The sequence below is a fragment of the Heptranchias perlo genome, chromosome 12 (assembly GCF_035084215.1).
Source record: "Heptranchias perlo isolate sHepPer1 chromosome 12, sHepPer1.hap1, whole genome shotgun sequence".
In the NCBI taxonomy this organism is placed as follows: Eukaryota; Metazoa; Chordata; class Chondrichthyes; order Hexanchiformes; family Hexanchidae; genus Heptranchias; species Heptranchias perlo.
In genome coordinates this window covers 50,842,050-50,857,739 of record NC_090336.1, presented here as the reverse complement: position 1 = coordinate 50,857,739, position 15,690 = coordinate 50,842,050, and the positions used below count along the sequence as shown (strand labels likewise).

The 15,690-nt window shown below is 39.6% G+C and overlaps 1 protein-coding gene across 1 annotated transcript in view; it reads left to right on the top strand.

The window, feature by feature from the left end:
• The first annotated feature begins 263 nt into the window (after positions 1-263).
• LOC137327731 (growth arrest-specific protein 2) overlaps positions 264-15,690 on the top strand; it is a 161,214-nt gene continuing 145,787 nt past the window's right edge. Inside the window, exon 1 of the mRNA XM_067993536.1 lies at positions 264-405. Coding sequence (XP_067849637.1) covers positions 264-405 — 142 coding nt within the window. The remainder of the gene's footprint in view (positions 406-15,690) is intronic.

Here is a 15,690-nt window from a genome sequence, read left to right as displayed (position 1 = left end):
CTTTTCCATGAGTGCAACCAATAGTAAATAGCAGAATAATGTTATTTTGAGTTTGGATTAATGTGCACGGATCAAAACAATTTAGTGCCTTTATTTGCTCTCGTTTTCTCATTCATTTCAACTACTGAAGAATAAACACTAATATACTTCTGAATGAAAAGAAAGTTTATGCCATGGTGTATCATCACCTGTTGTTTACCCTTCAATATCATCACATGCTGTTTTTCTCTTCTCCATTAGATATTACAAGTGGATAAGGAAAGATGTACAGCACGTTTACTCCCAAGGAGCCTGGGCCAAGCCTTTCTGATGTGCACCAATATAGTCAGTGGCTGGCAAGCAGGCATGAAGCTAGTTTATTACCAATGAAAGAGGACTTGGCTCTATGGTTGACAAATTTACTAGGTAAGATTACAATTTTAATGCTTGGTATTTGATTCAAATGATTAAAAATGAGAAGGGTCTTTGGAAATAGTTCAGCCATTGAGCAAAGCCCTCTGGGAAACGTGTTTGCTTTGGTGAGTTAGAATATGAACAAACAAAAATATTGGATAGGAAAAGACCTGATGGACTCTCTAGCCTGTCCCATAAATGGATACCCTTTTTACAGGAATCTTCGGGTCAGCTGAATATTTATACCCTTCCAGTTTTCCAATGCATAGTTATGTGCTTAATTATAATTGTACACATTTAAAATGATTAGTTAGGATTTTCAATATTTTTTGCAAAGTTATTTTGGTGGCAGGCCTGGGCCTTTAAAGATAAGAATAGAACCTTGTATTTAAGTTCAGATGTCTATTAAACCAGATTACACATCTTATTCATTTATTTGTGGAGCCTGTGATGCTTGATTTCTGCACATCTATACATCTTGCATATTAGCAGTGAAGTCTTCAAGTCTTTTTGTCTTGAAACATTGAGATTAGTCGTGCACTCCAAGTCCCTGACTACTTGTGAGGAATGCCATGGGAGATCTACTAGTTTTATTAATATTTATAGTCGTTAGTACTGCAAGTTGCAGAAGCTTAAGGAAATGTTGTTTCATCTTGGGAAGAAGGAATCATGTTCCAGTCATTGTTACCCAGAGATAACAATGGCTTGCATTAATTTACTTAAGTTCATCAGGCAGGTTTTTTAAGGGTATAAGACCAACCATGGGAGGACTTGTTAGTCTAAAGAGCAGGAAAGATTATAGGGTAGATTTTTCTCTTCACTGCACCTGGGAAATTGCCATTCCCCAGGACAAGTGAAGATGGAAAAGGGATGAAGACCTGTTACATCAGGTCCCTGCCCGCCAAGATTTCCTGGGCTTCCCCATTATTCTTAAATTGACCTCCACCTGCTGTAGGTTCAGGCCCACTGTTGGTATTATAATGAGGTGGGAAGGGTGCTTCTGGCCTCCTCTCTCATTTTGCTGTGGATCCACTCATTCGGCACCCCAGGGTAGGGCTGCCTGAAGAAAGCTGGTGCAGTGGCCTGCCCCAGCAGACTGCAGGGTCCTGGAGTATGCTGAAGATTATTAGTCAAGTTCCAAAGTATTTGTTGACCTTGCACTCCCCCCCCAAAAAATCTGAAGCATTTAAGCCTTCTGGCTACACATCTCCAGTAACGGTGAGAAGGCTTTGATGTTGGCAATCTGGAGTGCAGCTGCAGGTCTCTCAGGTCTGCAGTGCACTTAAGTTTCCTCCCTGATTTTTAGACACACAGTCTTGACAAGGGCCAGTCCTGCACCTGGAGTGTGCCCGGGCCATGCAAGTGGCCTGGGGCAGGAAAATTGTGAGCAGCTTCTCCCTCACAGGGTGCTCAGTGGGCACCCATAGACGAAAATTTACTCCTATAAATATTTGCAGTAAAGGGGCTATTGATTCTGATGGAGTGTTACTTGGTGACAAAAATTGTATCTTGTACTTGATGCCAGACATCTAGCAGAAAGAACATGCAAAAAGTGATGGATTAATCAATAGCTGGTGGAGTCTATGGACCCTCATACTTATGTAATGAAAGGGCCATGTAGCGCACCTCAGATGTAGGCAAATCTCCCTCTGATCATTTGTCTGAAACTCATCCTCATCCTTAAGCTCCCTGAAGCCAAGTGGAATTTCCAGATGCAATACCTTTGGGTCCTTGAAATGAATGCTAGAAGCCAAGCTCTCTGGGCAAGCTCATCACATGCAAGTAGTCTATTCAAATTAGGAAGAGGATCTTCTGTTGGAAAATTTGTTGTGGCTGATCCTCTTGAGATGCCACTGCAGGTGAACCTGTGCCATTAGCAAGCTCAACCCAATGATTCAGAAAATTGTGCCTTAATACTTCATGCCCTTTTTTTGCACTGGAGATTTGACTAAATCCAGCATAAGTTTTAAAATCATCCATGAAAGTTAATAGAAAAAATTGATTCCAGTGTAAGTATGGAACATGAAATAAAACCAGAAAATGCTGGAAATACAAAGCAGATCAGCCAGAATCTATAAAGAGAAAAGACAGATTATGATTTTCTGGGTGTACACTCTTCATCAGAACACCTCTGATGAAGGATACATACTCAAAACATCATAACCTGTCATTTGTCTTCAGAGATGTTGGCTGACCTGTGTATTTCCAGCATTTTCTGCTTTATTTCAGGTTTCCATTATTGGTAGCTTTCCCTTTTATTTTAATGTAGGAAACATTTTGAGCCTGAAATTCCTTGTGTGTTTCCTCAGTCTCCTACCATAAATCTGACGGGAGAGGGACAAAACTTCTTGGAAAATGATGGAGATCCAGTTGTGCCATTGTCTTGGTGTATTTTTGGGTGGGGGAGATTTCCTGGTTACCTTGTAAGGTGTAGAACCTCTCCCTGCCCCTTAAAAGGCAAATGACAGCTGAGGGAAAAGTCTGGGTCATGGACCCTACACCAGGAGTTCCTGCTTCTGAGGCTCCAGTGGGACTCAGTGTATCAGTGGAGGCTGGTATGTCGCATGAGTGGAGGTGTACCGGTTTCTACAGGGACTGGAATCCTGAAGACCAGCATACTTTAAAAAAATTGTAGATCAGATCCCTTGCTCAGGGGCTGAAGAGATAATGGCCAGGGTTATGGGGAGTCTGGGCAATCCTCCCCCTCCCATTTATGCTTGCCTGTCGCATGTAGCTGAGGTGCCCTTCCGGTGACCTAGCAAACTCCAGCTGGATTAATGCTGGAGACCACCATCAGGCGTGATCCTGGCCAGGATGAGGACCTGAGGAATTTATGGGCCTATGTTTTCATGTCTGTTGTGATCATGGGAACCTCAACCATGAAGTGGAACTGGTCAGAGTTGAATAAAGTAAGCTTTAAAATTAAGTTGCTATTTGATTTGACTATATTTAGGGGCCAGAGTAATTTCACAACATTTTCTATTCACAGAGATTTTACTCTGTGGTTATTTATATCCTTTGCATCAGATTAAATAAGTTTGGGAAAGTTGTTGACATTGGAAATTACACATGGAGGAGAAAGAATTGCTCTGGTCACCATACATAGTGACATTGTAAATGCATTCAAAAAGGAAATGTTTACCATTTTATTCCACATAACAATCAACAATTCTTCCCTATGATTATTTAGAAAGAACAGACTTGGTGGGTCACATTTTCTTATATTCATACAAAAACACTTAGGTGATCAAATTCCTAGGTTGAGGGAGTTCAGAGAGCTAGCACAGATGGCCTCCTTGTGTGCTTTAAAATTTGTGTGCTTCATGAGATGGCCCTGGTTCTGTCACATCTGTTGCTGCAGTATCGGAATGGTCCTGCCTACTTCCTGGCACATCTACTGCCATTTGAGTGGGGGTGTAGATGGGCCATCAACTTGAGAGATGAAAAATTCATCCATGTCTTCCTTAGCTGTGCCCCTATTTCTGGATATTTCTTCACTATGTGTGTGGGAGCAGACCTCTGGGCGACAAAGAGGTCAGTGAAGCCCTACGTCATGATGTTCTCCATCTGGTTTACCAATATGTTGAAGAAGGATGAGACCCTGTTGTATTTTAGGATAAAAGGTCTCTATAGTAGCAGTCTGAACAATGATGAGATATATTTTAACTGGATAGAACCTCTGCTACCGGGGACTCCAATGCAGATGCCCATGTAGTTGGCATACATGCCATAGCACACTGCAGTGCTGAGAAGCCTTCCTGCATGACTGTACAGATACAGCTAGTGACTCCTGCATACTCATGGTAGATGTTGCAGGGTGCTGTGGACAGACTGAAATGACTCCAGTAGACAAGTGTGCTCGAACATCAATGTTCTTTTATAAGTCGGTCCGGTGTTATCTAAATCTCTAGGCTCTACAGCTGAGAAAATATGTGACCTTGCCCTCTGGCTAGCAGGTCCACCACTACTACTATCACGTTCTTCTTCTTACTTGTGCTCAGTAATTCACCTGCTGCTCCTCTACAAGCAGGATAGATATGTGGATCCCATATATATCCCATGGGGTGAATGTATCTGTCCTGCTGTTTGTGGTAGATGGTGCAAGTGATGCTTCGTGTTGTGAAGTGCTTGCTTCTTCAAGGCCTGTGTCTGGCTGGGTCATGAGGAATGCCTACAGAAACCAAAGAGGAACAGATTAGAATGTTAGTTGCAGGACACCATGTAAATTGTGTTTACATGGTAATATGTAGTGTCAGCTTGGCTCAATGGTAGCTTTCTTGACTCTGACTCAGAAGGTCATGGGTTGAAGCCCAACTGTAGGGACTTGAGCATATTTGCTAAGCTGACACTTCAGTGTAGTAGCGAGGGAGTGCTTTATTGTCAGAGGTTCCAACTTTCGAGTGAGATATCAAACGGGGTCCCTGTCTGCCTGCTCAGGTAGATATAAAAGATCCCATGGTACTATTCAAAAGAGAGCAGAGGAGTTCTGCTGATATCATGGCCAATGTTTATCCCCCAATCAACACCACTAAAGCTGATTAACTGGTCATTTATCTCATTGTGATTTGTGAGACCTTGCTGTGTGCAAATTGGCTGTGAAACACTTTGGGACATCCTAAATGCAAGTTTTTCTCATTTTTTATTACATAGTCTGTGTCGTGCTAGTGTGTTCAAATGTATGCCTGAGTGATTGAAGAAATATCAGAGGAAGGATGCAACTAGCTCTTGGCTTAAGGGAAGCCTCTGCCCTTCCTCTGCCCCAGTCACTCTATGCACTCCTTGATTTCAAGTTTGGGCTTCTCAAATGGTATCAATGGCCTGAAATTTCTAGAGCTCCCTCCCATGTGGGCTTGCTTCCGTCTGTCCTGTGTCATCTTGTTCTGCAAGCCCAGAAGTAGTGTTGAGATCCTAGGAGTTTCAAGAATATATAAAGTGACACCCAAGTGCCCATGCACCCCAGCTCATGTGTGAGTAAAGGAACAGGTCTTACATTGCATTCAGGTCTGTAAACTTCTCCCATATTTGCTTCCATATCCTCTAATTGGTGCAGATGTCATTTAGTCTGTTTGCTGCCTCCTCCCAGCTGCTTTTCTCTGGATAGTGTACCAAAGAGGGCAACCCATCTTCTACCTAATTGCTGCATCTGCAAAAAAAAGAGGGGGTTTTGGTTTGTGCAGTGCTCCATCAGGAAATAACTGGCTTTCTATTTTTTTAAAGATTGTTTTGCACTATAACAAAGTATGATATTTGCAATGTGATTCTGCAGTGTGACGGAAGCTCTCAAAACTTTTAGATAGTTACTAACCCTATCTCCTGTTACATTGGTGTCTAGAACACAATTGTAATGAGTAGTGACAACTTCTTGTTTTTGAAGGGCTACTAAAACTTATTTTTAATCATTTGCCAACGAGATATTTAGCAGCTTTTTCTTAATACTTATATTCTTATGCTTGCTTTTCTAGTGCTGCTCTATTTTATTCACTTGTAGTTTTGGTGGCATCTTGTTTTCTTTTTATTTATTTTACTCCCTGGCAGCTTGCTCCTGAGCTTCCTCTGTGGAATTTACAATATAATTTTATTTATTATGCTCATTATTTTGCTCTCATCATGGCAGTTATCAGTGGTTGGGAATGATGTAAAAGTAGCTACATACTTTTGTGTCAATCTATTCCTTTTGGTTAGTAGTGGGCTTGTGAATTTACACAATTTTTCATGTGCTTCAATGAACATGTGGCCATTTTCTCTGTAGTTTAATTGTGGGCATGTATACAAGCACCTGAGTGTGTAGCAGGAGAGGGGTGAATCAGTCACAGAGACTAATTACTATTAAAGTTTGGTAGCTAAGTAACAACAGTTCATGCAGTCATTTGAAAGTATGCCAAGCAGTTTGCACAGTTTGGAGCTTGTATAAAGGAATTGACAATATACATCTGAACAGTGCTACATGATTACTTGATGAAACTGCAAACCGCCATGGACAGCATGGCCATTCCAAGATTCTCTGGAGCAGCCCCCTTGGTTTGCATCGATTGTCACTTGTTATGTATAGCTTTCTCATCCAAATGTTTGTTGCTTGCCACATTTAATGGGCCACGGGACAAATGCATTGGCATGGCAGCAATAGAGTACCATGCAAAACATTAATTATTTGTGCCAGATAACCTGCCTTCGACTCCAGTGCACTATGCACCAGAAATGCATCCAGTGTCTGAAGAGTAACAATCCTGCTGCTACTGCAGTAAGGCTGCATTACTGGCTTGTGTCTGAGTCACAGGCATTCCAGTGTTGCTATGTTTGTGAGTGCTTGGTGATCTAGTGTTCATATAAGAATATAAGAAAGTATGAAATGAGATAAGGCCATTCAACCCAGTTCCTTATAAAAGACATGTATAATTTGTACTATCGTGGACTTACCAAATTTACTTAATGTCCTAATTGAGGTGAATAATTATAGGTAAATCTTCTGACATAAAGGTCTTTGTAGTTTCTCTCTAACCCCCAATGTAGTTAAGCAAAACTCCCCAAGATACTGATCTAACATTACAATATTCAACCCTAACTAGATACATTCTGCAGATTATAATTAAATGATTAAATGTTCAATATAATATATAATCATTTTTGTCTATACTTATCTGGATAACATTTATTGCTTTTCTAAAACAAATACTCATTATGCACCTTATGAAAGCATTAATTATAGAATCATACAGCACAGAAGGAGGCCATTCGGCCCATTTTGCCTGTGCCGGCTGTCTGAAAGAGCTATCAATTAGTCCCACTATCCTGCTCTTTCCCCACAGCCCTGCAAATGTTTCCTTTTTAATCCAATTCCCTTTTGAAAGTTACAATTGAATCTGCTTCCAGCACCCTTTCAGGCAATGCATCTAGATCTTAACAACTTGCTGAGTAAAACAAATTCTCCTCATCTCCTCTAAGAGGGTTGTCCTATGGGGAGAGATTGAGTAGAATGGGCCTATAGTCTCCGGAGTTTAGAAGAATGAGCGGAGATCTCATAGAAACATATAAAATTCCTAGAGGGCTTGATAGGTTACATGCTGAGAGGCTGTTTCCCCTGGCTGGAGAGGCTAGAACTAGGGGTCACGGTCACAAGATAAGGGGTCGGCCATTTAGGACTGAGATGAGGAAGAATTTCTTCACTGAGAGTTGTGAATCTTTGGAATTCTCTACCCCAGAAGGCTGTGGATGCTCAGTTGTTGAATATATTCAAGATTGAGATCGATAGATTTTTGGACACTAAAGGAATAAAGGGATACGGGGATAGGGCGGGAAAGTGGAGTTGAGGTAGAAGATCACCCATGATCTTACTGAATGGGGGAGCAGGCTCAAGGGGCCATATGGCCTACTCCTGCTCCTATTTCTTATCTATTGCTACTGTTTGGAAAAAATCTCTTATTCTTTTGTCATACTTGGGGCTTGTTAATCTCAGCTACAGTATATTCTAGTCAAAGCCTTGACGTCTCAGCTAAATAACCCAATAACCTTATTTTCCATGTATTTTACCAATTGAAAGTCCTGGATCATGTGCTCAGTAAAGCACCCTTTCTGCAATAAATTCTACAAGCTTCTCTTCATAATTTAAGAATTTTAAATCCCAGAATTATCTTTGCTACTTTTCGTTTAAACCTCCCATTGCATCAATGTCTGGGGTTGGGGGAACAGCACAGAATGTTCTAAATGTGCTCTTACCAATGAATTACAGTCTACTCCTATTAATTCAATTTTTTTTAAGCTCAAAAATCAACTTCAAATTGTTCAGTATTTTGAATTAAGTGATTTTGAATCAACAGGAGTAGACTTTCTATCGGGCTAAAATAAAGGGCCATAATTTTCTGTAACAGGGCATCTAACAGCCTATGCCCAGGGCTTCTGGGACCTGAATGAACAGGGCAAGCATCTGTGTATCTCCTTAACCAATTTGATTGAAGGATTGTGAAATAAGCAGTGCAAGGACTGAGAAGGAAGTGTAAATTAGAATGGGTGAATTCAATGTCAAATCAGGTACAGAAAGGGAAATAAAGAGAGGGAAAGAAAGATTGGATTGAGAGAGAGAAAAAGGAAAAGTATAAACAAATGTTTCATTTAAAATTTTACAATTTTTAAAATCGCCAACAACAATTAAAACCTGAAGGAATGAGACTCCACACTTGCAATAGTTAATTTTCAGCGCCAGAGGGGTTGATTGGCAGTAATGAACACTTATCACATCGTTAAAAGGGTACTTAGACTTGAAATGACTTTGACTTAACTTTCTGTGACAAGTCTAGTTTGTATCTACCCTGCAAACACAGTAACTTCACACCATTCAATGCATTTCAATGGTGAGGCAGACAACGAGATGCAGTTTTCATGAAGCTAATGGCAGAACCGTGCAACTCGGACAGCAACTTTTGGATATTTGAGTTTATTAGTTCTGCCCCTCTCCTGAAGTTGTTGTACTATTTACACATAAATAACAGCAAACGCCATTAGCCTCACAGTTATTTTGACAGCAAAATTTGGCCCAAAGTGTTTCAACTTACAACTAAATGTTCTTGAGATAAATCCCAGTAACTTTGTGATAATAGCATCACATTAACTGGCAGCATCCAGTCATTTAATTTGTTGAGATCTTTTTTAAATGCTATCAATTTTCCATCTCCTAGGCACTTGGTCATGTAGTTTGATGTCATTAGCAAATTTTCTAATATTATTACACCAGATGTAATTTTCTGCATCTCTTTATAATAACTTGGCTAAAGGAATAGAGAGTTGTATATCCAAGTTTGCAGATGACACAAAGTTAGGCGCAATAATTTTTGTAAATCGGATCAGGAAGTTACAAAGGGACATAGACAGACTGAGTGAGTGGGCAAAACTATGGCAGATAGAGTTCAAAGTTTGAGATTTTGGATCTGAAAAAGACAACTTGGTATATTTTCTTAATGGTGAGAGACTAAGAGCTGTGGAGGAGCAAAGGGATTTAGGTGTCCATGTGCATAAATAACTAAATACTAATGCACAGGTACAAAAAGTAATCAAAAAAGCTAATAGAATGTTGGACTTTACCTCAAAGGCTTGGAATTTAAAAGTGAGGAAGTGATACTCTAGTTGTACAGAGCCTCGGTCAGACCCCATCTGGAGTACTGTGTTCAATTTTGAGCACCAAACCTCAGGATGAAGGGGTACAAGGCAGATTCACCAGACTGATACCAGGGCTTGAAGGATTAAATTATGAGGACAGGTTGCATAAACTTGGTTTGTACACCCTTGAGTTTAGAAGGTGGAAGGGTGATCTAATCAATGTGTTTAAAATGATAAAAGAATTCAATAGGGTAGAGACATAAACTATGTCCTCTGGTACAGGATTCCAAACAAGAGGGAATAATCTTAAAATTAAACTAGGCCATTTAGGAGTGAGATCAGGGTGCACTTTTTCACACTAAGGCTAGTGGGAACCTGGAACTTGCTCCCTCAAAGGCTATGGATGCTTGATCAATAGAGTTTAGTTACTTAAGGGTATCAAGGGATATGGAACAAAGGTAGGTAAATGAAGTTGAGATACAGATCAAACATGAACTAATCTAATGGTGGAGCAGGCTTAAGGTGCTGAATGGCATATGTTTGTTCCTATTAGTGTAAATTGCAGGGGACCTTGTGTAGACACACGCAAAACTCCACTAGTTAATACCCAAAGAGAGGATTGTGTCTGTTAATAAATCAATTTCTGCTTTTTATTGCCAATGCAGCTTTAACTGAGCTACCTAACTTGTCGATATTACCATGAGCTTTAATCTTCATTGAAAGCTTCAGAACATTGCTAAATGCCTTCTGAAAAACCAAGTAAATAATATTCATTATTATCTCCTTATCAAAGAATTCCAACACATATTTAGGCATCATCTACTGAGCTTAAGCATTTTCTCCACTATTAATATTAGACTAACTGGTTTATAATTTCCAGCCTCACGTGTCACTCCTTTTTTAAATGTCAGGATTACATTTATTGCTTTTCTTAGATGCAGCTTCTGTATGTTTTGATTTTTAAATATATTAATCAGAGCCTCACCTGTTTCTTAAGGATTATAGGAGATAGCCCAGTTGTGCAGTAGACATTTAATCACAGAGTTCCTTCCACAACATTTAAAAAATTTATTCTCTGGATATGGATGACGCTAGCAAGGCCGTCCTTAATTGCCCTGTTTAGATACAACTGTGTGGCTTTCTAAGCCATTTCAGAGTTAAAATCAACCATGTTGGTGGAGGGGGCCTGGTTTCACATATAGCCCAGACCAGGTAAGGATGGCAGGTTTCCTTCCTTAAAGGACATTAGTGAACCAGTTGCGTTTTTATGACAATCCAACAGCTTCATGGTCACTTTTACCAATACCAACTTTTTATTTCCAGATTTTGAAAAGAACTGAATTCAAATTCTCAAACAGCCATGGTGGAATTTGAACTCACATTCTATGGATTATTCATCCAGGTCTCTGAATTATTAGTCCAGTAACATAACCACTAAACTGCTGTAATCGCATGTTTTACTGACCTCTACATATATTCTAAATTTGTAAACTAATTTGACTGGGTCAGGAGTTTAATATGTCTGCCAACTCTTGATTGTCTATAGTATGTTAACACAAACTATCCCTTGAATGGTCAATCAGATCTTACAATCTTTTTATCTATGTGAGCAGTTAATCAATTTCTTTGGATCCCTTGTGCTGCCAAATCACAACCTGCTTTTATATTGTCCTCTAATACCTTCTAATTCCCTTATATTCCCTAATTACCTCAATATTCCCTTATTAATTTCAGCTCACTTTTGCATAACTCCCAATCTTCACTACAGTTTGAATCCCAATGTTTTTAAAATAATAATTCTAAGTCTATAACCAATTTTGTTTAAGTCCCTGGCAGTCTAGTGCTGATATATACACAAACACTTAGTGGTCTAATGATGAGTATGTGCCCAAATACCTGGTGGTTTATTGAAGGTTTCTTCCAAGTCAGCATGAAAGAACTTACTAAATCTTAACTTTCCATTTAGATTTGGAGTCCATATTTTTGTAAATAATTTATTTTACTGAATTTTATACTCAAAGCTGGGGTGGAATGTGAGCTGTGAGGAGGATGCAAAGAGGCTCCAATGTGATTTAGACAAGTTGGGTGAGTGGGCAAGAACATGGCAGATGCAGTATAATGTGGATAAATGTGAGGTTATCCGCTTTGGTTGTAAAAACAGAAAGGCAGATTATTATCTGAATGGTGATGGATTGGGAAAAGGGGAGGTGCAACGAGACCTGGGTGTCCTTGTACACCAGTTGCTGAAAGCGAGCATTCAGGTGCAGCAAGCGGTTAGGAAGGTGAATGGTATGTTGGCTTTCATTGCAAGAGGATTTGAGTACAGGAGCAGGGATGTCTTACTGCAGTTATACAGGGCCTTGGTGAGACCACATCTGGAGTATTGTGTGCAGTTTTGGTCTCCTTATCTGAGGAAGGATGTCCTTGCCATGGAGGGAGTGCAACGAAGGTTTACCAGACTGATTCCTGGGATGGCAGGACTGACATATGAGGAGAGATCGGGTTGACTAGGCCTATATTCACTAGAGCTTAGAAGAATGAGAGGTGATCTCATAGAAACATATAAAATTCTAACAGAAATAGACAGACTAGATGCAGGGAGGATGTTCCCGATGGCTGGGGAGTCCAGAACCAGGGGTCACAGTCTCAGGATATGGGGTATGCCATTTAGAACCGAGATGAGGAGAAATTTCTTCACTCAGAGGATGGTGAACCTGTGGAATTCTCTACCACAGAAGGCAGTGCAGGCCAAGTCATTAGATGTATTCAAGAAGGAGATAGATATATTTCTTAATGCTAAAGGGATCAAGGGATATAGGGAAAAAGCAGGAACAGGGTACTGAGTTAAACGATCAACCATGATCATTTTGAATGACGGAGCAGGCCCAAAGGGCCGAATGGCCTACTCTTGCTCCCATTTTCTATGTTTCTGTCAAGGCGAAGGATATTTGCACTAGGAATTGAAACACTTTCCCGTATCTGGCACTCATTGGCAACATTGAGCACTTGCAGGTCAGATATAGCATCAACTTTGTTTAACACTTAGAAGGGTACTTATTACATTTCCCACACCAGGCATCCTGTGGTCTCTCTAACTGATATTGCCAATTCATTGCCAAATTAGGGGCAGTTTGTGATCAAGGCCCATGAACACTCAGAAGTGGGTTTAAACTGATCAGACTTTTATTCCATTCGTCAGGGAAAGTTCCTGAAGTAAAAGGCCAGAGTGCTAATCCACTGTATTACCTACTCTTCAAGTTTTCAATGCAACTTAACAATGCAAATATAATATCCTCTCACTGTGCCATTTGATATACATTACAGTGCTTATAGCTCTCATTGTCACAGAAACCATATAAAATTCTTTGACATGCCCCTCATTTTTTAAGATCTTTCAATATATAATACCAAAAAACTGTTAGAGAATTTATTGAATATTATAAATACATATATTTGTATAAAATTTATGATTTTTTTACTTGAACACATTTTTGTATCTGAAGCTTTTACATGTAAAGAGGAAATGTCTTTGAATCCAAGATCTACACACTCTACAACCACCACAGAATTAAAACATTTAAGCCTTTTTTTTAACCAGCCATCTCGGAAACTAGAAATGGATCACAATTCATTGAATATCTGAGGAAACTGAATACGGCTGAGAGTGAGAGGCTTTCTGTTAAGAGGAGGAGGGGGCTCTTAACTGGGCAACAGCTGTACTAAGACAAAAAAATCTTTTATTATCACAATTAGTTTACTCTTTTTTTATATGAAAGCTTAGTACAAATCATTTTAAGTAACATCACTGTCAAAGTAATGCTATGAATTAAATTTTATTTAATAATACTTGGATGCATATCCAGCTGTTTTTTTTCTTGAACTGGCTATTGTTTGGTCATTTTTGATGGTAGCATGCATTTTTGTAAAGAATGATATTACCTTTTGCAGAAATGAAATGCAGGCAGCTGAAAGTTGACACTTTATAAATTTTTCATTGGCTGCAGATGGGATAGGCAGCAAGCCAGCTCAAGACTGGTTAGTTAAACACAGATAAATAAATAGAACTTTAGTGCATTATAAAGCAACTAAAAGTAAAAGATTTAAAGATAGAAAGGCGTCTTGAAATTATTTATAAATATAGAAAAAAAGGGAGTTGCATAGTAGTAGATAATCTTTATTTAATATGAGTGACACTTTAATAGGCCCAAATGTTAAAATTTATTACCTCCATTTCTCGGCAGTGTTTGTATTGGCAATCATCCTGAAAGGGAATCCAAAAATGTGCAATGAGGAATGCATTTATTCAGGATGAGAATTTTTTATTCTTGCTGTGTAGTCTCAGGACTAAAGGAAATCAATTAAGTTTTGATTTTCAGCAAAGTTCAAAAACATAAAGCCACATTATCTGGTTTTCCGTTCCTTTTTTCCTAAGGAAACTTTATCCCGCTAAAGTCAAAAAACTATCTTTGAAACCAATTGCTGATACCCCTGTGATTTTACATTTCCAAGCAGTTTAAAAGGTATCATTCTAAATATATAAGGTAATTTCTTCTGGACGGAAAATTAAACACTGTGCTGGGGTAATCACTCTTTCTGTATTAACATGGGGACAATAAAGCTTTACAAAAGGCAAGTGAAGTCACTTTCTGCCTCAGTGCAATTCATAGATACCAGTTTTACAAAAAAAAACTTGCCTGTGGTCAGTTTGAGCATTGTGGTATCAATTTTTTACTTAACTGAAGATCCTGTATTTTTTGTATGTGTATATAAATGGACTTTTACAGCTGTTCAAAAATTGGACACATGCTGCATTTACTTTAAATTATAGCAAAAAACAAACTAATAACAGCTTAAATAATATATAAGCAACACATTTATCTACCATGTCGGGAATTAGGTACAAGCAATTGAATGAGAGGATAAATACTATGGTTATTTCTCTTTGCATTGTATAAAGAAGATTTCTGCTCATTCATAAGCAATTTGATTTAAATTATAAAGAGAAAATAAGCCAGTTTATACCATCAAAGGGAGTGAAATTTGCAAGGAAAAAAAAAGCTGAGACAGATTGTAAACCCATTTAAGTGTATGGAGCTGTTTTCATTTTCATAATGTCCTGAATTGGATTGCATTTTTTAACCAAAATGAAAGAGGCTTGCTAGGTCTGGTTTTCTTTGACTCTTTTTTAAATTCATTCTTGGGATGTGGGCATCACTCGCAAACCTGGCATTATTGCCCATCCCTAGTTGCCCGGAGAAGATGTGGTGGGTCTTCTTGAACCACTGCAGCCTGTGTGGTGAAGGTGCTCCCATGATGCTGTTAGGAAGTGAGTTCCAGGATTTTGACCCAGTGACGATGAAGGAATGGCAATATATGACTTGAAGGGGAACTTGGAGGTGATAGTGTTTCCGCATACCAACTGCCCTTGTCCTTCTAGGTGGTGGAGGTCATGAGTTTGGGAGGTACTGCAGTGCATCCTGTAGAGGGTACACATTGTAGCCACGGCATTTAGGTGGTGGAAGGGGTGGATGTTTAGGCTAATGAATAAGGTGCTGATCAAGTGGACTGCTTTGCCTAGATTGTGTCAAGCTTCTTAAGTGTGCTGCATCTGCACCCACCCAGTCAAGTGGAGAGTATTCCATCACACTCCTAATTTATACCTTTACGTAGTGGAGAGGCTTTGGGGAGTCAGGAGGTGAGCCACATGCTACAGAATACCCAACCTCTGACCTGCTTTAGTAACCACGGCAGTTACGTGGCTGATCCAGTTGGGTTTCTGGTCAATGGTGACCCCCCAGGATGTTAATGTTGGGGGACTCGACGATGGTAAAGCCATTGAATGTCATGGGGAGGTGGTTAGGCTTTCTCTTTTTGGAAATGGTCATTGCCAGGCACTTGTGTAGCCCGAATGTTACTTGACATTTATCAGCCCAAGCTTGGGTGTTGCCCAGGTCCTGCTGCATGTGGGCATGGACTGCTTCATTATCTGAGGAACTGTGAATAGAGCTGAATACAATGCATTCATCAGCGAACAGCTCCACTTCTGAGCTTATGATGAAGGGAAGGTCATTGATGAAGCAGCTGAAGATAGTTGGGCATAGAATGCTGACCTGAGGAACTCCTGCAACAATGTTCTTTGGCTGAGATGATTGGCCTCCAACAACCACAACCATCTTCCTTTCTCTTCTGATCCCCATTGACTTCAGTTTTACT